At 39.1% G+C, this 22276-nt stretch overlaps 2 protein-coding genes across 2 annotated transcripts; one reads left to right on the forward strand and one right to left on the reverse strand.

The window, feature by feature from the left end:
• Positions 1–15163, forward strand: LOC109988227 (myotubularin-related protein 7). The gene is made up of 14 exons (XM_020639651.3): positions 1–294; positions 1691–1816; positions 3639–3801; positions 3930–4087; positions 4629–4757; positions 5098–5232; positions 5383–5515; positions 6722–6831; positions 7390–7515; positions 7657–7706; positions 10037–10237; positions 10705–10839; positions 11091–11217; positions 11921–15163. Exons 1-14 carry the CDS (start codon positions 271–273, stop codon positions 12290–12292), a joined length of 1989 nt encoding a protein of 662 aa, XP_020495307.1. The 5' UTR covers positions 1–270; the 3' UTR covers positions 12293–15163.
• On the reverse strand, positions 15161–22276 carry pmm2 (phosphomannomutase 2). The gene is made up of 8 exons (XM_020639653.3): positions 21959–22276; positions 20830–20941; positions 20649–20725; positions 20231–20322; positions 20039–20138; positions 19473–19548; positions 19193–19308; positions 15161–17372 (listed from the first exon to the last, which is right to left on the reverse strand). Exons 1-8 carry the CDS (start codon positions 22025–22027, stop codon positions 17268–17270), a joined length of 747 nt encoding a protein of 248 aa, XP_020495309.1. The 5' UTR covers positions 22028–22276; the 3' UTR covers positions 15161–17267.

Raw genomic sequence — 22276 nt, forward strand, 5'->3', positions numbered from 1 at the left:
TATCGACGTCACTATCTAACGGAGACAGGGACCGTCAAAGCTCGGGTACCGCTATACACGGGCAGGGTAGGACCCCTTTTCATTCAGTTAAACCGAGCCAGCCCAGGATACAGAGGTACGTAAATCATGGGACATTGTGCAGGACAGGTCGACGACAGCAGCCACAGAGGAAACAGCTCCATTACTCGGGTGGAACAGGGAATTTAATCGCTGACGGGTTACGGCTACAACCCTCCTCTTTCTCCATCTCCTCCATTTTGGTTGTCAGTGATGGAGCACATCCGGACGCCCAAGGTAAGACTCAAAGCTTCCATTTCAACATGTCTCTTACATTGCTTTGTCTTTGTTTGTCCCCTGCTGATGCACACATTGGTTTATTATGTCCCTAACACATCTCCCTCGCATCCCTTTACACACCACTGTGTTGATCAATACTGTACGCACATACCTGTCTGTTATGGGACAGCCTGCAGGACGTCATCTCATTACACTCACAGTGGATAATATTTTGCGGCGCCATTGATTTAAAACACCTTGTGTAGTGCAGGCACCAGACCAATGTATCTCCTGCTCCACACACACATGAATAGAAACAAGCGCTGTGAAGCTGACATTATCGATAATGGATTCAACCACTGAATAGGGTTCATTGCTTTAGTTAAGTAAGATATAGTTAACTAATAAAAATAGGGCTGGGCGATATGGACCAAAACTCATATCTCAATATTGTTTAGCAGAATGGCGATACTCGATATATATCAATCTGTATATGGGTAAAATGAACTACCTGTTTGTGAATTTAAAAAGTAATATCATAGAATAAAAATGTTCCTTAAATACAATAAAAGAGAGAGAGAGAGGAGGAGCAGGGTTAAGAGAGACAGACAGTCATCATCAGTGAGATGAGAAAAAGGTGACCGTTATTTTAATGCAACATAAACTATATCCATATTAACGATGTTGTCTTACCCGTTATCTTGTTTGAAAATATATCGATATATCTTAAAAACTTGATATATTTCCCAGCCCTAATATAACCCAAACATGACACAGCATAACAGTGTGCTGGTGTCCACCATATTTCTTCTGTCAAAGCTGGCACAAGCATACAAGGCCTCATATTGACCCCATCTTTCTCATTACCACATTATTGTGTATCTGTTTATGTTTATATAAAGTAGTAGAGCAATCACAGTATCATTTGTAATCACCCATGAATTGAAGCATTAAACCTTGTAATATACATTCCTTTATCAGACAGTAGACTGTATCAGTGCAAAATCTGTGCACAATACACACAGAGAGCTGAAGTTGCATAATATCACATCATTCATTATATTGGTAGGTACATTTCAACTCCTAATTCAGTATTGGTAATGACTTTGAAATTCTTGTATTCATCAGGCTGCAGTCAACATCCAATGGAGGAATATATGCCTGTTGTTCTAAATACACATAGTCATAAAAGACAGTTATTGAATGACCTTTATACAGACTGTATTTTGAGCTCAGTGGATGTTATGTGCTGAGTCATGGCAGAAGACTGTGAGGTGTTTTTACACGTTAATATTTGATTTGTCTTCGTGTGCAGGCCTCGGGGATCAAAGCGATATTATTTTCCAAAATATTCATCATACGGGATCTGTTAATATTTCTGTCTCTGATATTTTTTCCTCGATCGCTCTTATAGGTGGAAAATGTGCGTCTCATTGACCGGTCATCGGGCCAGAGGAAGGCCAGCACTGGGACTCTCTACCTTTCTGCCACACACACCATCTTTGTAGAGAACAACCCTGAGACACGCAAGGAGACATGGGTAAGCTGGAAGTAATTTCTGTTTGTTGTAGTAATACGGTGTTATTGACTGAAATGTCTGAAAAGTTTTGGGAAATCCCCTGTAGGTGGTGTGACACACTACTCTCAGGACAGGCTGCAGTGGATGCAACTTTATCCTTGAGGTCAAAAGCACATGAGTAAACTTGTATCAATGAAAATAGTCTGAATGTAACTTTAAGTGTCTGACAACATTCCAGAAAGGATGCTTGCAGAGATATGCCATTTTTGTTAATAATCAAGATGCTTTTTTAAACAGGAGCAGCTGCTGTATAGCTATTTGTAAAGCTTACAGACTCCATTGGCAAAAACAGTGAATTCATGTTTCAGGACACAGAGGGTTGCTGGTATAGTGTGTGTATCAATGTGTTGATTTGAAATTTGAAGGCTGGTTGTGATTCATCAAAATGTAATATTACAAACAAATTCACCAGTCAAAGCAGCTGTTGACCTCCAACTCCAGTGTTTTGTGAGGTCATTTCAGTGTTTTGGTTTATGTAGTCTGGAGGTCGGGAAGACAACAGTGTTGCAAACAGCTGATTCTGCTTGAACATTGGATGTACGGGTAATATTGACAAAACTGTATTTTTATGTAGGAATCATTTCTTAAAAGTTGTCAGGCAGTTCAAGTAACAATCTACACTTTTACTGAAAGTACTCTGATCAGTAATATTGTCCCCAAAAGTTTATACTACAGCCAATAGGAATGCTGTATTTGTCTTCATCAGTATCACACTACAGCCTTCTCTAGATCTCTGATAACTGAGTCCAAAGTGAATCCCGACCTCCTTCCATGCCTTTCTGACTAAAACAACCAGTTTCCTCTTGTTTTCCAATGCGACCTGAGTTCAAGTATTCATCAGTACATCCTTTAAGAAACAGAACATTTGGATATTTCTTGACTGTTAGTAATGGAGTTTTGCTGTAAAGAAAGGGTGAAACTTTACACTTTACATTTTGCACCACTATCAGTCTCCCCTGAGATCTCTTCAGTGAACAGAGGGAAGTGATTTAGTGAAGACAAAGTTCTGCTGTTAGGGTGAAATTCATGTGGTTACACAGATTTGTAGCACCAAATTGATTATTACTGTGAAGAGTGGTTGTGACATATGATCTGCAGTGAAGAATTAGTTTGGCAGTAAAACTCTCAGATACCTTGTGCCTGATTTATCAAATAATAATAATGCACTATATTGACCACTCTATAGTAAGTAATCTGTGAATTTTAATGATGAGATGTAAGTCATCATGGGGACAGGGTCATAATAAATTGGTCATGTTTGAACTCGATTATGATCTGAAATGAGCACAATGGCAACATTATCATAGTCCCAGTGTTTTTATAAAGCTTGTTTCATCTCATCAGTGTAAAAATGTGAATTTCCAGAGACAGGAAGGAGAGATACCATCCCATCCCCCCCCCCCCCCCCCCCCCTAAAAATCTCCTGCAGGAGGTGGTGGAGGACACTGCCCCATCCCTGTGGACCTGACTAGATAAAACAGGCATCCAGGGGGTTTCAGATTTCACCCAACAGGCACTGACAGTGTCTGCTGGATTAGCAGCAACAAAGAAGACTACTAAACTTGTGTTGATTAAAAAAAAGGCTTCTATAGCTACTGTCTACTTCTCCTTCTTCATGATATGCAAGAGAAGCCCAAGAGGTTCCCCCTTCCTGAATCTGTTAGATCACAAGACGGATTACACAACGCTACGGCACGAGTTAATGCTGGTTGTATTTTTTTGAGCTCTGACTGACATCACAGACGGTTGTAATTAGTTTGTGTTTTTTTTCTGTATGTTTCAGGTGTTGCACAGCATGGTGAGCAGTGTGGAGAGGCCGCCCACGATCCCTGCAGGAAGTCAGCTGATCCTGCGCTGTAAAAACTTCCGGGTCTACCAGATCCTGATTCCACAGGAGAGAGACTGCATGGACGTCTACTCCTCATTGGTCAGATTGTCTCGACCAGGTATGTATGTGTGAATGTGTGTACAAGTGGTTAAATGTATGTTGAATGGACCCAGGTGTTAAGCACATTTAAACCCTCTTCCTCTCCTCTCCTCTTCTCTCCTCTCCTCTCCTGTCCTCTCCTCTCAGAGAAGTACAGCGAGTTGTACTGTCTGTCCTTTAATCCCAATGTGAACAAAGAGGAGAGAGAGGAGTCGTGGAACTTCATAGACGTCATGGCTGACTACAAGAGGATGGGAGTTCCTAATAACCTTTGGGTCCATACAGCAGCTAACAGTGAATACAGGGTCAGTAATATTTTGACTTGTTTATAAAGTGTACATGTGCAAGACAAAAATATGTCTACTCTGAAAGTTCATGGTTTTTAGATTGTAATGTTGAGTACCAGAAAATATATCCCTAATCCTCCATACAAAGAAAACCTTTTTTTAAAGAGAAAGATGCTTTTTAATCAGAAGCTGCTGTTACATATCTGTTCTACTGTAGGCATATACAAGGTAACAGATACAATAGTAAATGCCTCCCCTCAGCATGACTAAGTATTCATCACTAGCTACCTCCTTCTACATGAGCAGCATACAGCAGCCCTCTCAAAGCCAGATCACTAAGTCAACAACTTCACAATCGTTTTTCCCTTTTGTTTTATTGCATTTTGTTTTCCAGGAAATTACGAATTCAAAAATAACACTAAGAATACTCACAAAATGACTGTTTTTTTTTCTTTGTTGGGCCACAAACTGACAATAAATGCATATTTGATAAACAAAAGCTAAATATGAATTTTGATGTATTTGTCACTTAGCATGTCTCTGTGTATGACCCTTCCAGGTGTGTGACACTTACCCATCAGAGCTGTTTGTTCCCAAGTCAGCTACACCCGCCATCATCGTGGGCAGCTCTAGGTTCAGGAGTCGAGGACGATTTCCTGCTCTGTCCTACTTCCACCAGGACACACTGGTCAGTCACACTCAAACCCACACAGGACATTTATCCTAACATACTGTAGGTTTCATTTGATAAAAGGACAATCAACTCATCCTTAATGTCGTTTACATTTTGCTGAGTTATCCAACTCATCAGTAATATATGTTTGAAAAAAAAAAGATAAAACATTTGTGTTACTTTTAATCTTTGTGCCAATTAAACAGGATGACTTGCTCCTTTATTATGTCTCCACACAGTTCATACACTATACAGCTGACACAGAACAACACATCAAGACAAGCTTACAAATGACTGGATCTGTAATACGTACCTTTAGGTGAAGTGATTATGATCATGTTTATCGATCACACAGGCAGCAGTGTGCCGCTGTAGTCAGCCGCTGTCAGGGTTCAGTGGACGCTGTCAGGAGGACGAGATGATGCTTCAGGCTGTGATGAAGTCCAACCCTGGCAGTGAATTCATCTATGTGGTGGACACAAGGCCCAAGGTAACACACATGCACACACACACACACACACACACACACAAACACACACTTTGTTACTCACATATCGAGTATATTCACATTGATTAATACAGACAAATAAACAGCAAGCTATGAAATTCTCACACTGTTTTGTATCTGTTTTGTGTCCAGCTGAATGCCATGGCAAACCGAGCTGCTGGTAAAGGCTACGAGAACGAGGACCACTACACCAACATCAAGCTGCAGTTCATCGGCATCGAAAACATTCACGTGATGAGGAGCAGCCAGCAGAAAATCATTGATGGTGAGAATAGTGCGTGTGTTTATATGTTCAAAGAAAGTAATATAAGAATATAACCACCGTCACATCCACCATTGATCTGTTAGAGTTTGGGTTTAAGCTGCCATCTTGTTTTTATGAGACAGAAGTGACCATATTTTGAAGATAACTTGGAGCTGGAGAGGAGTTCAAGTTCAAGTGACTTCAAGTTAGCAACTAATTTAATCTGACTTTTAAGGAAAAGGTTGTTAAGATGAAAAAAGCTCTTTTTCGAGAGTGTTCTGATCAAGACAGGCGGGACACCTGACAAAGTTTACTCAAACCCTGAGCATACATACAAACATACAATCAACAGGATACATGACTACAGTACATTATAAAGACATAAAACAACAAGTTAGACCAGCAAACAGCCAGATCACCATCTTGTACTTAAAACCACATTAAAAGCATCCAATGAGTTCCATTAGTTACAGGTCTCTTTTAATGTGTTCCACGTAAAGGGAGCAGTTCTTTGGAACAGACAGTAAGAATAGATCCTGGGACTGAAGATCTAATTTCCTCTACTCTCTTGTTGGATGTTAGTTTGATGAGGTACCAAGCAAGCGAGTAAGTAATTATTGAATTAAGAGCTTGCTTTAGTTGCAGGGTGCATCCATAGCTTACTGTATCTGATATTTTAAAGTTTTCTTTTGGAAAGTAAAAAACAGGCTAAAACAGAATTATTTTCACAGAAAATCGACATCTGAGTCGTCAGAGTGTCTTTTAGTGTAACTAAAACTTTAACACTATATATTTTAGGTACACCCTGAAGTATACCCGCTTTATCATCCATTCTAAGTAAAACGGTGGCTATAGATCGAGACCATCATTTAAGAATGTCTGTTGGATAATAACTACACTGAAGGGTACGCTTAATTCCTCATTGGCTCGGACACAATAGGCTTTGTTTTTGCAACCAGGGGAGTCGCTTCCTGCTGTTCAGTGAAAAAAATGTTTTACAAGGCAGTTCTGTTCTGCATTGGCTTCACTTTTTAGGCCCAGAGTATATGTCCACTTCTTCTTAAGGGTCTATGATGATGAAGAAGCAGCCTGAGATGGAAACACAGAGCTGCTATCAGGACATACACAGACCCATTCTGATGCTGTCCTTCCCTCTATGAGTAAGTGTGTGTGTCTGTTTGTATGTGTGTCTTAGTAAATCTCCTCTCGCTTCCTCTTTTCACGCAGTGGGTGAGATGAAAGCTCCATCAATGACTGACTTCCTGTGGGGTCTGGAGAACTCCGGCTGGCTGAAACACATAAAAGCTGTACTCGAAGCTGGGGTCTTCATAGCCAGGGTGCGTACACACACACACACACACACACACACACACACACACACACACACACACACACACACACACACACACACACACACACACACACACACACACACACACACACACACACACACACACACACACAGGAATTGTTTCTGCTTCGATGCCGGGTTAAGTTGCTGCTGTCTTTTACAGTTTTCTTGATTGCTTACACACTCAAATTAGAAATAATAGACAATAATGAAACTGATACACATAATACACAAGAAGGGTAAGAGGCAGAGGAGAGGGAGGAAAAGTAGAAGGAGGAAGAATAGAGTCCTTATTTTAGTCTCTTATCTGTCTTGCATTATAAAGTCGGTATTTATATTTATATATATAATGGCTAGAAAAATGTATGCATGGCATTTACTTTGTATTTTACATATGACACAATGTTAATTGTTTGTGTTTCTGTTAAATAAATGAATAATAATGTCATCTTCATTTCAGTAATGACAATTAAGAGATTCCCACATTGAATTCTTGTTCATATTTACAACATTCTACTCATGAAAATGCTCTCTCTGTCTCCAGGCAGTTGCTGATGAAGGGGTCAGCGTGTTGGTTCACTGTTCAGACGGCTGGGACAGGACGGCTCAGGCCTGCTCCGTAGCCAGTGTACTGTTAGACCCGTTCTACAGAACCATCAAAGGACTCATGGTAACAAGCACAACACTCATCGCCTCTTACTCTGAAAGAGTCTTGGTTCTTATCTCTAATTTTCTCTTTTCCAATCGTTTCTTCTTTCTCCTCCCACCCTTCTCTTTGTTCTGCTTCCTCTCCTCCTCTCCTCCCTCTCAGGTGCTAATAGAGAGAGACTGGGTTTCCTTTGGTCACAAATTCTCCCACAGGTTAGTAACATGGAAAATATGAATCATTTTGTGCATTTTATTTTGTAAAACATGGCCAACAACCACTCTCAAATGGAATATCTTCCATTTAAATACATTTAAATACATACATTGTCTTCTTTTCATTATGAAAAAGTCAGATTGAAACATGATATTTTATCTTTCACAGTCTCAAAAATGTCAAACGAGCTCAAATTTGGATCACCCTTTTGGTTAGGTTTTTTTCAATCTTGATGACACCAGAAAGAACATTATGACACCATGCTTGAGATTGTCCCTCCATTCCCCCTCAAACCCCGACACAGACCCTCACTGGACTGTAAAATACAATATAACGTGCAATATATTTATCTGTATAGTATTTTTACTCATAGTTTTTCTTTTTATATCTATTTATATCTGCACCTTATTTTTATTTTTTATATGTAAATACATGCTGCTGTTTTTATCCTGCACTACAACGAGCCAAATGCAACGAAATTTCGTTCTTATCTGCACTGTAAAGTACAAGTTTGAATGACAATAAAGAAAGTCTAAGTCTAAGTTTGTGACAGGCAGAAGAAGAAAGAACAATAGGTTTAAAAACTTCAGGGCAACGCATTTGGGTCAGAACCAAAATCCCTTCAATTGTTTTTCTTTTTCACATAGTTCTAAAAGTTTAAATAAAATGAGTTCCTATAATTGCCAAATGTCACCCCCAGTGTCTTAGACAGTTCGACAAGTAAAATATTACAACAGATAGATGTTCAACAGTGATTGTAAAGTCTGCACTTGCACTGCTTGGACAGAGGTTTAAATAAACATTCACTGGAAGTAGCTGATGAGAGTGATCTCGTTTCCTTCTCACCTCTAGTGAAAGCTGCACATGCACAGCACTGATTGTGTGGCGTCATGTTGCTTAGCATTCAGTATCAGTATAAAACAGTCAATAGACAATCAACAGCCAAGATTGTGTATCACTAATTCTACAAGCTTGTTGAGCTCTAGGTGTGAATATACTCAGGCTGTCCCTACAGCAGAGTTTTAAAATCAAATATTAACGACACCTGTTTCAAAACCTAAGGCTACACAAAGATATAACAAAGCGAGTTCAGCATAACCATACCCAGTCTTTCTTTTGAGTAAACTGGCTTAACAATGCTGCAATTAGGTCAGACTGTTTCAGGTGATAAGGTTGGATGTTAACACATGAAGAAGACCTCTCGATCGATTTAAATTAAATAACTTATTTTGTGGTATTCAAGCAAGCGTGCAAGCCTACAGTATGTTCTTTCTCTACACCTCAATATTCCCACTAACTGTTATTCATAAAGCAGAAGAAGAGAGATGTTTTGGACATTTCATTGGCATCAGTTATTGTGCTGTGGGGTGAAGCCCTCTGTTTACTGTCCACAAGCTTCAGACCAGCAGTTTGTCTTTCTGCAAAAGAACCTGAAAAGAATCTTGTGCTCTTTCATTGATTCATTTCATTGATCTTTCATTGATGCTTAAAGGTTTAGACAGGTGTCTGTATATCCCGACCTGTGAGTATGAAGCTGTGTTCTGGCTGTTATCAGGGCTGACGGAGAGCAGAGCAGCGGGTGGGATGAAGCGCAGATGCGGCTGAATTTAAACTAAATCTGGCTTCTTCCTGTTTGTTTGTGCAGAGCTGTGGATGTGTTTATAAATTCTTTAGAGTTTACCCACTGTGATGCATTTAGATTCTGTTTCACAGCTTTGTTTTTCAGTGCTTTTCTCTTTTCACTTGAGGCAACATTTTCATTCAAACATAAGACCCAGTGCATGACTTCTCCCAGGCCTACATCTGGAAGGGAGTCATAAACTTCCTGCATTATTTGCAGACCTGTCATTATATTTCACTTAATCAAATTCATTCCATTTTATTTATTTATGTCACCAGACTGAAGGCTCTTTCTTAATTAAATGATAAAAAAAATAGTATTAAGTGTTCAATTATGTTTTTGATTCTTGCTTAATGGATTATTATTATATTGAATATATTATATTAAGAGGATTTTATTCATTATTATTAGTCATTTTGTTTTTGTACATTTTCTATTCAGTTTAGTACAGATAGAGCAGATCCTTTATGTTACTGATCAAGTTTTCTTAGGTTGTATTTTGAAATCAGAACTTGTTTATAAAAATCAGAATTTTTTTAAACAAATTGTGATGCAGTCTCCATTTGTTGTGCTTTTAGGTTTTTAGATTTGCTTTTGTCTCTTTAGAGTTGAGATTGATTATTTCTAGCCTCACGATTCTGAACACTTGTGAAAAAAGAATCTATATACTTTAGAGAGCAAAGTGAAGACAGAGTGGTGTCCCTGCAGGTATTCCCACCTGGACGGAGATCCCAAAGAGGTGTCCCCGGTCATCGATCAGTTCCTGGAGTGTGTGTGGCAGCTGTCCGAGCAGTTCCCGTGTGCCTTTGAGTTCAACGAGCGCTTCCTCACCGCCATACACACACATGTCTACTCTTGTCAGTACGGGACCTTCCTCGGAAATTGCCAAAAGGAACGCAGAGACCTAAGGTAGTACTGACACAGACATGAGCACAGACATGAGCACACACACACACATTGACACTATGATGTTTTATTGAATTATTGTAATGGTTATAATTACCACTATGACTGTGTTTCCATATTTTCTATAATGCATTTAAATTGTGTATTTATTGATTGATATGTAGATGTACATCAGCCTCCTAGCCTCCGTCTGTCACATTAAGAGTTAATTTAAATTTAAATGTTGTAGCCATTCCAAGAGAAAAACAAGTGCAGGTCAAAGCGGGTGGATCATTTCTGTTTAATTTTTCAAAATGTAATTTACATAAAACTAAACTAATGAAGACATTTTGAACACATCTTTGGCTCCATGCCTGAAGAAAACTCAGCCTATAGCTGAATTATTTGACTTCATGAGCATCACATAGTTGATTTTTATCATTGTGTTTTTCATTTTATTGTTTGTTGTTTTCTTCATTGTTTAACTGCAGGCTTCATGAACGGAGTCACTCTGTGTGGCCTCAGCTGTGGAAGGACCGGGCTGAGTACATCAACCCTCTTTACAAGGCCGAGCTGAGCCAGAGTCAGGGTGTCTTGAGACCCAATACCACCCCCTACTGCTTCAAGTGAGAAACTGCAGCACACTGACACCACATTGTTTCACTCCCTGAGAAAGATGGTGTTCTTAGTTCAGGAGTTAATGTTTGGTGCAAGTCATCGAAAATTAACATTCAATGTCTCGGGGGGGGGGGGGGAATAAACAGCTCTCTCTAATGTTTCTAATCCTTAAAAGACTAGACTAAGTTATTCAAAAACCTTCTTATTCTTAAGAGAGCTCCTGAGGTGAAAATCTAACCCCTGTATTCTCCGTTACCAGGATGTGGAAGGGACTTTATAACCACGTGGAGAAATCTACGCCCCCTCGTCAGACACCTTCAGACTACCTGACTGCAGTGAGGGAGGAATCCCAGCAGCTGGAGGAGGAGCTGACCAATCACCAGGAGGTACCACCAGGAGGAACCGCCCACCACCACCACCACCACCATCACCTGGGCTCCAGACAAGGCATACAACTCACAAAGACACCCCTAATGCGACATCACCATAACCCCGATTTAGCACACAGCTCCAAAATCAATAAGAACATCTCTCTCTGAGTTGGAGATCTTCACAGGTCCAGAAAGTCAGACCTTAAAGCCTGGGAGAAATTTTCTTCGATCTAATTGAACTGAACTTAATATATTTTTTCAAGTTACAGAAAACACTTCATGAGTTATGCCCGCTTCCTGCACACATTTTTTTTAGACAAGCATTGATTTGTAGTCCTTCCTGACACTGACTGGCTTTGTTTTTCACTTCTTTGTATTACTTTATTAGTGCAAATAAAAACACAACAAACAAAACTCATGGGATAGTTAACAAATAACATCAATTCATTGGATGAAAAATATAAAGTGCCATTTTTCAATCTTAGATTTTTCACTGACCTTATTGTAGTCAAACGTAAGATATGAGGCATGACTGATGATCATTTTTTAAATCTGAAGTACCCTTGCAGTTATTCAACATCCATGGGGGAGGGAGGGGGGTAATACCCCTTTTTAGAAACACTGTTACTAACCTCTCATCAGACACAGTGAAGATTTACTGAATTCTTTCAGCTCTGTTAAGAAAGCGTTTTGTCTTCTTTCTCTCTTGTCTCTGCAGAGGATTGCAGCCCTGACGGGGAAGCCAATCACGTGGGAGAAGATCGAGGTTCCGAGGAGGAGGACTAGTCACCTGTGGCAGAAACACTGCGGGCCGGACCCGCCCACCAATTACACACACCCGATCACCAGCTGTGCACAGGACAACGACCAGGCCCTCTCTAAACCATTCAATCAGAACGCTCAGACCAAGGACCCCGCACTCACCCTGCCTCTCGGGTTGTACACACATCTCAAAAGTCAGGACACCGATGACCTCTCTGCCTGCAGTGACCTGGAGTCTGGGGTGGCCGACCTCAGCAGCCGCTCGTCCAGTGGCGGGTATGAAAGCAAGGACTCTGACCCAAATGAGACCGCCTTCATTTCTGCCTGACTGGAATAAAAGGGGAACCCTGCTGTCTGGCTGTCTCTCTCTCTTCCCCCCCCAAGAAATCTTTCTTCATGCACCTGGAGGAGAGGCTGTGAGCAGGTAAAGATGGCTGCTGGCTGACTGACTGAGTCTGTTGGAGTTATTCTTTTTTTTTTTAGTCTAAAGGGAACCCTTGCTGTTATCAGTTCAGCTGTTTGATGAAGGCACTAAAGGATGCTACTTGAGAATTTTTATTTAACTTTTTTTAATTTCCTTTTTTTTGCAGAAAGGTTGCTATTTTTTATACGTGTATGCTGCTTTTAGGCACAATTCCATAATTTGTACTCGGTGTAACAAATGCACAGTTGCCACGCTGAGAAGGATGAATGTTAATGAAAGCAGCCTGATTATGTACAGGGATCTTTTCTTGTCTTTAAGCAAGAGGGTGGTCTTTCAGTTTGAGAGCATGAAATGTTGTCATGCTTTCCCTCAAAACCCTGCTCACGCACTCAAACAGTCCTCTGGAGTTCTTCCATTTTTAAAGGGTCGATGCGCAAAAAAAGTGCACAGAAGCATTTCATGTGCAATTAAAAGGCAAAAAAAACCGAATCTCCGAGTAGAGGCCATTTTTGGAGCAAAAGCAAAGTTAATCTGAGTTCAAGCAGGGTTTTAAAGAAAAGCAATACAAATCCAAAATTGAAGCTGGAAATGTAATTTCTGAAATGAAGAGACCACTCATTTGAATAAAGATTGGAGAAAAATCTAGAACGGTTTTACTCTAATGTGATGAGGTAAGGGAAACAGTCTTCAGAGAGTCTTACAAACTTTAACATGGGTTCATATTTATTATGATACTTCTTCAAATAACACATCTCTGCTCAACCCAATCAAAAACCAGAAAATTGAAGGAAAATCTGTTCATTGATATTATTCTGTCAGCCTTTCTCTTACTGAAAACTATATGTTTTACTAGTACTTAAGTGTTTCCCTTTAGGTTTAGGTAAGTCCTATACCACAGTTCTAGTGTGATACAAAGCTGATCGACATCCAAATAAATTACAGGACGGAAAATCACATTTTAAGTCACCGGTAATTAAGGAGAGAGTGGTTTCCTGAGAGCTTTAGGGTGTTTAGACATGACAGGTCTTCAGTCTCATCATGATAAACAGTGCTATAAAACGTTTCAGGGGAAAATGTAAAATGATATTTAATGTAGTTTAAACACTGGGGGGGTGATGAGCCAACAGCCAAAATCTACTCTGAACCTAAATTGACATAAAGCTGAGTCATGCACTGATGCTTTTTATTTCCTCTCTCGTACCTTTTCTGTTTGTTTTTTATTTAACACTGTTTGCCACTAGGGGTCAGTATTTAGTGTTTATGCTTTTTGGAGATCAAACACAACATACTTAGTTCAGATGTGACATTGTGGCTTACATCCTGGCTACAAAGAAAACACCACGAGGTAAACATATAGTTGGCTATCACCCGAAATAAAGTTCTTAATCCTGCTGTTGGGGCTGCGACTGGCTAGAACGACTGTGAAAAATATGTCTTCAGGATACAAGAGATCACTGTTTATATCCTTTTTTTATCCTCTCTTATCATTTGAACCCAAACCTGAATGTTTACTTGACCTTACCAGGTAGTTTATTACATTAAAACCTTTGTCCCATAGTTTGAGTGACAACAAATCTCCCTTGACTTTTAAAAAACTGTTTATGTTGTTACAAGTGCACTGCCCTTTGGATGCAACAGGGTTTATATACTCCATCGATGATTAGTGACACACCAAACAAGTGACAGGTAACACATTCACAGAATCATGGCCATTTCACAACCCTGAAGAAAACACCTTCTTTTCAGATGAATTACTCCCCTGGGTTTTTATCATTTCTCCTTCCTAGCCTGAACTGTACGGGATAATAAAACAAAGCGGGACTTAATGTCTGACTTCTTCTTCACCCACTTTGACCTCTTGGTAGTTATCAAAAAAGGGATGAATAAGAACAAAATGTGAACAAAAATATTTATGTTTACAAGCAAATGCTGAACTTTTTCTTTTTCTTTTCTTGTGTGCAATATATTATTTTAAAGCCATTAGTTAGTTTGTTTCAGTGAACTGTCTATCAACAATATTCATGATTTATGCTCAGAAAAGTTTGTCAGATAACCAATGTTTCTAATGTCCTTGGAACACTATGATTGACTGATGTGTGCTTTAAGAACTGAAGAATGAAAAGTTGATCTCCTTTTAGGTGTCTTTAACTTTTTACATTCCCTTAAACTTTATGTCCATAGAGATTAAAATACTATTTCAGTTTGTTTTTGGAAGTGCAGTCCATATTTGAACAAGTACTGACTGATATATTAGGGAATACTGGTTATGTTGGTGTATTTGTATTTTATGAAAACGGACTTTTGCTGCAAGAACTCCCTCTTTAAAGACAGCAAAGAAAACACTGTATGTCTTACACATGCTAACAGTCTTAAACATAATAACAGTTTGTGTTCACTGTTGAGCAGTGGCAATCATTTATCAAATGTATTATCATGTAGCCAAGTTTTCAAAGCGTGGATTTTAGTCTGAAATCATGTACACATTCATTTGGTCAAATTAGGAAATAAGAGCCAGGATTTGTTTGTTGTTACATCTAGAAAAGTCTCTCTCTTTAAAGCTGTGAAGCACTGAAACTTAAACACGTGTTTAACTGGAGAAAAACCTAAAAAGACAGTGTTGGTGTCTAAAAGCTGGAGGCCCTGACCTTGTCTCCTTTGAAACTTGTAAATTTCATTGTAGCCTGTGGTGTGTATGTCAGTGTGTGTGTGTGTGTATGTTCTGTATTCATCATGTAAATGATCTATCAATAAATGCACTGTTGAAGGCAAATGCAATATACCTGGTCTGATGTATTTCTTTACATGGCATCCAACAAACATAAAAACAGCTTCCATAAGTACATACAGTTTAGTTTGATTTAAATTATTTATTTTATTGCCCAATTTAAACAAACGCAGACTGAATGTGCTGTGTCAGCATTACACACTTGGACCACCAGAGGGCCTCTGTCTCCCACAGGGAAGGAAAGCAGTATTTTTTGCTGTTGTGTCAGTTAACATTTAAATGTATTTGCTGAGGCTTTAAGTAAAGAAACAGTGGAAGTTAATTGTGATAATACTTTTTCACTGCAACATTACCTTCCATCTTTTCAGCATGAACACAGACTTTATAAGTCCAATCACAGACTTGTTCCCTTCTTATTTCACAGATATTTTACAGCTCATTCTTCATTCAGGTTTATACTTCACATGTAATCAGTGCTATGCATTGACAAACAACATCCTTATGTTTAATTAGAAGTTTCAGACACAGCCAAGACTTTGTGAACACGTCTGCTGTGACTCAGCAGGAAAAGTTGAATATTACATTTTGACGCTCAATTACAGTTTTATGTTGTGTTCTTTAAGATCTAAAAAAAAATGCTACGTTTATCAAAGCTTAACAGTCTATGCCCATGGTTCATAACACAGGCTAGTTTATTGGCTTGCTAGTTAGCTAATTACTGAGTTAAGCTAACATGCCAGACTTGGCAGACCCGGTATGCCGGTAGTATTTGCCTGATTTTATTTGTATTTTTCTTGTTGTTGACTGTAGGCTACCATTTCATCATTGGGTTTTCAGAGGATTTAAATAAATAATGATGACTATTGTTTAAAAAATAACCGTAAGTAAAGACAATGGACTAACAATGTATGGACAGAGGTCAAGTTATTGGCTACAGCTAGGTTAGCAAGCTGCAGCATTACTTACCAAGCTTTCTTGACTATTTTACTCTAAATGGAACCATTTCTCAATCAACAAAGTCTGCATTAAAACAACAAAGTCTGCATTAAACCAACAAAGTCTGCATTAAAACAACAAAGTCTGCATTAAACCAACAAAGTCTGCATTAAAACACAGAATGATGAAATGAAGTTAGATGGGAGCAATCCAGGCTCCCATCAGTTGTGATCTAACAATTTAACTATAATATACTGTATGTTTTCAAACATTTTTGTAGCAAATGCAGCCAGCAATTTTCCTCAAGGACATAATTTACAAGTCCATTCCAACTTCCCACATTGCCAACTGTAAACAAAGGCAATGCATGGTTGAGGAAGTCTTATATCACATAGAGCTGGTAACACAAACATCAAACTTTATAAAGGAGACCTCATTGAAACTATAGACTGAAAATAACAGAAACTAGAGATTAAGACCATAAACTATGTCATCTGAGACAAGTTTTTTTTTTCCGACAGTGGAGGCGCCCCCTGCTGGCCATTATAAAGATTATGGGTTCAAGGAAGTAAGCTGGCTGCTCTTTTAAAACCAAGAGGCTACTCCTAGTTTTAAAAGGTATCATACACATATTAAGTGTGTTGATAAGAAATGAACATGATAGTAAACTGATTTAAAATGTGAGTAAAAGACAATTTATAAAATGAAAAGAGAAATAAGCCACATTTGACTGACAAATATATCTGTGAGGAAATACAAAGCTGCATTCAAATCTCTTGGCTTGACTAACAGTAACATGAGCAGCTCATCAATAAGTCCTGTGTGTGTTTGTGTCACTGACGTCAGAGGCACAGTAGCATCCAGAAACATGAGGTTTATGTTCAAGCAGATTCAGAATAAGGGTGAAGTGGAATAAAAGATCGGGGGGGGAAACCCAGCTGACTTTTGTTTTTACAATCAAAAATTTGATTAAACTTAATATCGACCACAAGCATGTTTTCAAAAGTGAATCACATTTAAACCCATAACAGCTCCCCTTCAAAACTTGTGAAATATCCCAGAATCCCCTACTATTTCATTACAGATACCATGACACTGAATCATTCTTATGAATCATTTTTTTCTAACTAACTTCAAGGTAAGATCGTATTAGACATATTTCATTCCTTTCATATTCAAGGTGCAGTAAAAAACAGCAGTACTTATTTTTCCTCTTCCTCATGAGAAGAAAAGCTGTTGACAGAGTCGTTGTGTTTCCTCCGGACAGGAGACTTCGTGTCCGATGGTCCGAGGGTCGCTGTAGATCTCGTAGTCATTTCCTCCCTGATGCACAGAAAGAAACACGATGCAGACACTTAACACTGTCGCAAAAGCAAATTAACGAGTGGATTTCCAGACTTCTTTGAATCCATCAGGAGTGATCAATATCACCTTCATTCAACCAAACAGTTTCAAAGCTGTTTTCTTCTTCTTTAGATGACAGACCTGACAAAGCTCTGATTTCTGCTGTGAAGCCTCTGTGTTACTTTAAATGTACAGTTAAACTGAGACTCAGCAGAAGTCCATGAAAAGTCACTCCTCCACAAAGAAATGACAGCATTGGGGACAAAATTAATGTACTCCACACCTGAAAAAGTCTTGTATCCTTGTGCCCATCTGTCTCTCAGACCTTTAACAACACAAATGCTAAAAATACCTCTGTGATAAAAAGTAAAGCTGTTGGTAAGGAATCATTAGAGTATCAGACCGATGCGGGGTAGCTGGGTTTGAAACCGGTGAGTTTTCTGCACTCACAGCAGCCTGCTCTGACCATACTGGATGAAAAGGAAAATGTTTATGAATGGAGGTGCTGGGCAGCCACATGGTCAGCCACATGGTCAGCCAGCATGATCCTTCATCAGGTGTGAACAGCCCTCTTCACTGGTGTGGTTACTCTCACACCAGCACAACATGCAGACACTCACTGCAATTGTCTGGCCTTCCAAACACAGACTCAAGACAACACCCCTTTCTATAACAGCAGTGATGACACTAGGGTTCCCTTAGTGTTCCCAGACTTTAGTGGATTTTTATAAATATCTCTCTCTCACTGTTATTACACATTTAATTATTATTTATTTAATATTCAGCTTTCTTTTGGCTCTGCGAGAGTGCCAGTCATTTTCTCACTTTTTGAGCCTCATCCCTAACACCCATTCCATTTTTATTATTATTATTATTATTAAACACATTTTGGGGTCTATGTGACTTACCAGTGCAAAATATTTTGTAATTGCTCCAGTAGCCGTATTAGCTGCTATTAAAAGTTCTTGTTTTTGCCACTGATAGGCTCAGATTGTGAACAAAGTGTCTTATAACATTACAGAAAAGTTCATTTTCAGTCTCACAGGAAGATGCTTTCATCTAACAGAAGCAGCATTTACATGAACTATTCAATGCCACAACACTCTTGTGACCACATGCAGGTATTTAACCACCAGAACAGAGGGGTTGAGGTTTATCTGCTGAGTTTTGTGTTTGAGATGAAAAAAAAAACAGCTTTGAAAAACACAGAACAATACAAACAAATGTATCGAGGCAGTTTGAACCCAGCAACGTCTGTGTCCTGTAGAATTCATTTACTGTTTCTCTAATGGAGTCTGGTATCCTTGAAGAGATAATTTTAGGCTTTCAAAAAACACCCTATCCTGTATGAAACCAGTTGCCTGCCCAAATACAGTACATACACACACCCATCCTGTCATGATCATGTTCTTTATTTAGTACACATGCTGTAAGTGCTTAGTGATTTAATTGCCCAAAAAGGATGATGTGCATGGTATAAAAGAACTGTTCCAAGTGAAATAAACAGATCCTCTGTTTGATCATTTAAGAGCTTTTGCTCCACGACCCTCTTTCTGCAAATGGTGTCTCTCTTATGGGGATATTTTTTGTAAAAACAAACAGCCCACTCTTATCAAAAGTTATTTGATCTGGTGTATTTGCCCTTAAAAATTTGGTAGCTCCTCCCCCAGCTCCTCTCTGAAGTAATCTTCTTCCTCTACCTGCTTGTTTGACCTGTTTCAAGCCTTGTAAAGAATCTGCATGTACTCGCTAAAGCCATGAGCCTGATTGTTACGTGCTGCTGTTGTTAGCATACTCACAGGTTTGGTTTTGTCTCCAAAGAAGTGAATGGTTGAGTAGGTGTCCTTCTCCACGATCCCCAGGCAGAACCTCTTGTCCCAGCCATCAGGAAACACATCAAAGCTGATCTGGCCTCCTGCAGAGAGCGAATACAGCATCACACTTTAGAAACAGAAACAAGTCACCGGATACCTCACGCTGTATGGCATAACAGTATTTGTTTTTAAGACCGGGCGGGTTAAAGACACAAGTCCAAAAGCTGCTAACAAAGGTTTGGTATCTTCTAGTTTCATAACTCACCGATTGAAAATGTCAGCCCTCTTCCTTTGAACTCCTTCTTCAACACAGACACAAACTTCTCTCTAATCTTCTCTTTCTGTAAAGGAAAAACTAATTAAAATCCAAGACAGAAATTATTTGCACACGTTGCTGCTCCTGTTATAAGGAAAAAAAACAAATGCAGGAAACAAGCAGAGAATAAAAAATGCATTTGAAAATCACCTCTAGGTGGCAGCGTTATAAATTAAGCTAAAAACCATTTTGCATGTACATATTATAACAGTCTTGCTATCCCGTCAGTGACAGATGGACATGCATGTTAAGCTAAGAATCAAAGAAATATGGCCACTAAGAGGGAGAAGAAGATGCTTAAAAATAACATGAAACATCAGCAAGTGAAAAAGATTCTCCGTCACACAAGTTTCACATCCAGCAGAAGCAGAAACCTGCATTCAATGTGAGTTACTGGACCTCACAGAAGTCAAAATGATGCATTCAATGTTTAAAGTCCATGTTTCAATCATAGACTTCATGTTATATCAACACGTACAGCTGTAAATGATTTATCTTGAGTGAATGTGTTCTACCTGATCGAGCTCATAGAACTCTTTCCTCTCTTCCTGCGAGCAGCTGCGTCCGATTGGGGAGACGTTCAACATGCCGTTGCGGAATTCAATGAATGTGCCCCTGTTAAACATGAGATATTACATCAATACTTCCTATTACAATAGATGAAAATACATGTTTAGAAAGTGATCATGGTGCAGTTATGCTGCTACCTTTTTTTAGGCAGTTTGATCTTTGCCATATAGTTGAGACAGAAGTTGATGAACTCCTGCAGAAGCTCCTCCCCCATGTGAGCCTGAATGGACTGAAAACAGCAAACGGACAACAAGGTGAACTTCCTGTCACATAACGTCCTAAAACTCAGAGTGTCTTTGATTTTAAACTGAGGTTAGGACTGGAATAATGACCTCACTCTTCATCAACATACAAAATGAACAGTTCAATCAAACCCTCACTACATATTTCCACGCAGAAATCACTAAACAGAACACCTCGTTGTATACTGTCATACAATGACAATAAAGGCTTTCCATTCAACTCCTTTCAATTTGTTTTAAATCAACCTCATGTGTAAACGTCGGGATACATCATTAAACATGTTTACAATCAATCAGTTTAAGTCAATCTTACCTGGACAGAGAGGAACTCCCCACCTTTAAACGCCTCTAGTCCGTTCTCAGCGAACACATAGTCCATTTTCTTGATAACTGTACATGTTAGAAAAAAACAGTGTTAAAGTTATTACATACAGTACAGAGGGATATTTTGATTCCCCACTATAAAGCTTCTGATCCATGTCTGTATATCCAACCATCTTCTCCCAGCTGCTCTTTGATCTTGCTGAGGTCTGAACCTCCAACCACCCCGACTCGAACCCGAGTCCTCAGCTTCTGGAGGAACTGGTCCATGTCAGGAGTTACACGCTGAAAACAAACAAAACACATGACATCATAGATAAACAATAAAAAATAAAAAAACATAACAGCAACAAGACCAAGCATCATCATCCAAGTCTACATTCTGTGCAAGACTAGTGTTCATGTATTTTAGTGATCAGGATTCATGTGAACAGTCAACCTGATTATCAACCATTTCTGAAGAATCTGTTTAGTACTTTGTACTGGTCTTCATGTGTGTTCCTTAGCAGGACCAAATATAGGGGTGGGGGGTATGTTGGGTGGGTGGGTGTTTTCATTGACAGAAGGAAACCCGATTATAACCTTCTGATGATGAATCTTTGGTTTACATTTTGTTTAATTGTCTGTTTAGGTCTGAAAGCACGTGTAAATGATATTGTTCTACATAGGTTATAAATTGAAACTGGTTCTACTTGTTGGGAAATGCTAGCTGAACTTAATATTTTTGAATGTCCATAGAGCCAGCTGTTCCAAGATTTGCAAATTTTATAGCAAACTCCTGTCAAAAAAAAAGATAATCATTTTGGACGCTTTAAACCAGACAACACCTTCACAACACACCTCAAACAGTGGAAGAAAACCAAGTCTGTGAACACCTTTAACCTATATTATTGTCTTGTGTCACTTGTGCCTTTGTATTTGTATTTTATTTGTAATTTATTTGTAAATTTGTCTTTCTCTGTTACCTGCCTAGGGACAACAGATAGAAACTAGCACTTCTGCTATAATCTGGCATTTTTACAGCTGTAATTGTTACAGCTGTTCATTAATATGCACTGTCCCTAACAAATAAATAAATTAGCGTATGGTATTACCGGTATGTTAATTATAAACACTCAATCGTCCCACTAAATATCTGATAAACGTTCCGGGCGGAACTGTGTTTAGATGGAAACCATCGGCGGAACAATATACAGCTCGGGGGAACTACAACAACGACGTGTAACCGGATGTTTCATTGACATTTTGTGTATGAATGGAGCAAGCTGTGAGAAGCTTTAAACAAACACAGACATCCATTACCTGTCTCGCTGCTGTTAATGTACCGTCGACGTCAAAGAGGCAGAGAGTGCTCTTGTCCACTTCACCCATCTTCTTCTAGTTCTGTTTCTCAATGAGCTACTTTAACACTGTTTCCTAATGTGGACACAAGTTATTTTACTGCCGCAGTGTGATGTCTCAGTATGTCCTCAATGTCTATGTCGGTTTGTTTCGAGTAGTCTTCTGTTCTGTTTAGTTTTAACAAAATAATCCAGCTGCTTGACTGACTAACACGTAATACTACTATTACTCATAGGTAGGATACTAGAGAGAGAGAGAGAGAGAGAGCGAGAGAGAGGG

The sequence above is a fragment of the Labrus bergylta genome, chromosome 1, assembly GCF_963930695.1.
Source record: "Labrus bergylta chromosome 1, fLabBer1.1, whole genome shotgun sequence".
NCBI classification, from domain to species: domain Eukaryota; kingdom Metazoa; phylum Chordata; class Actinopteri; order Labriformes; family Labridae; genus Labrus; species Labrus bergylta.

Excerpts from the sequence above, each read along its gene's own strand:
- LOC109988227 (XM_020639651.3), top strand. The coding sequence starts at position 271 with ATGGAGCACATCCGGACGCCCAAG. Across the intron at positions 10,840-11,090 it reads ACCACCCCCTACTGCTTCAA|GATGTGGAAGGGACTTTATA; the intron begins GTGAGAAACTGC and ends CTCCGTTACCAG. Across the intron at positions 11,218-11,920 it reads AGCTGACCAATCACCAGGAG|AGGATTGCAGCCCTGACGGG; the intron begins GTACCACCAGGA and ends TTGTCTCTGCAG.
- pmm2 (XM_020639653.3), bottom strand. The coding sequence starts at position 22,027 with ATGGGTGAAGTGGACAAGAGCACTCTCTGCCTCTTTGACGTCGACGGT. Across the intron at positions 20,942-21,958 it reads CATTAACAGCAGCGAGACAG|CGTGTAACTCCTGACATGGA; the intron begins GTAATGGATGTC and ends GTTTGTTTTCAG. Across the intron at positions 20,139-20,230 it reads ATCAAACTGCCTAAAAAAAG|GGGCACATTCATTGAATTCC; the intron begins GTAGCAGCATAA and ends CATGTTTAACAG.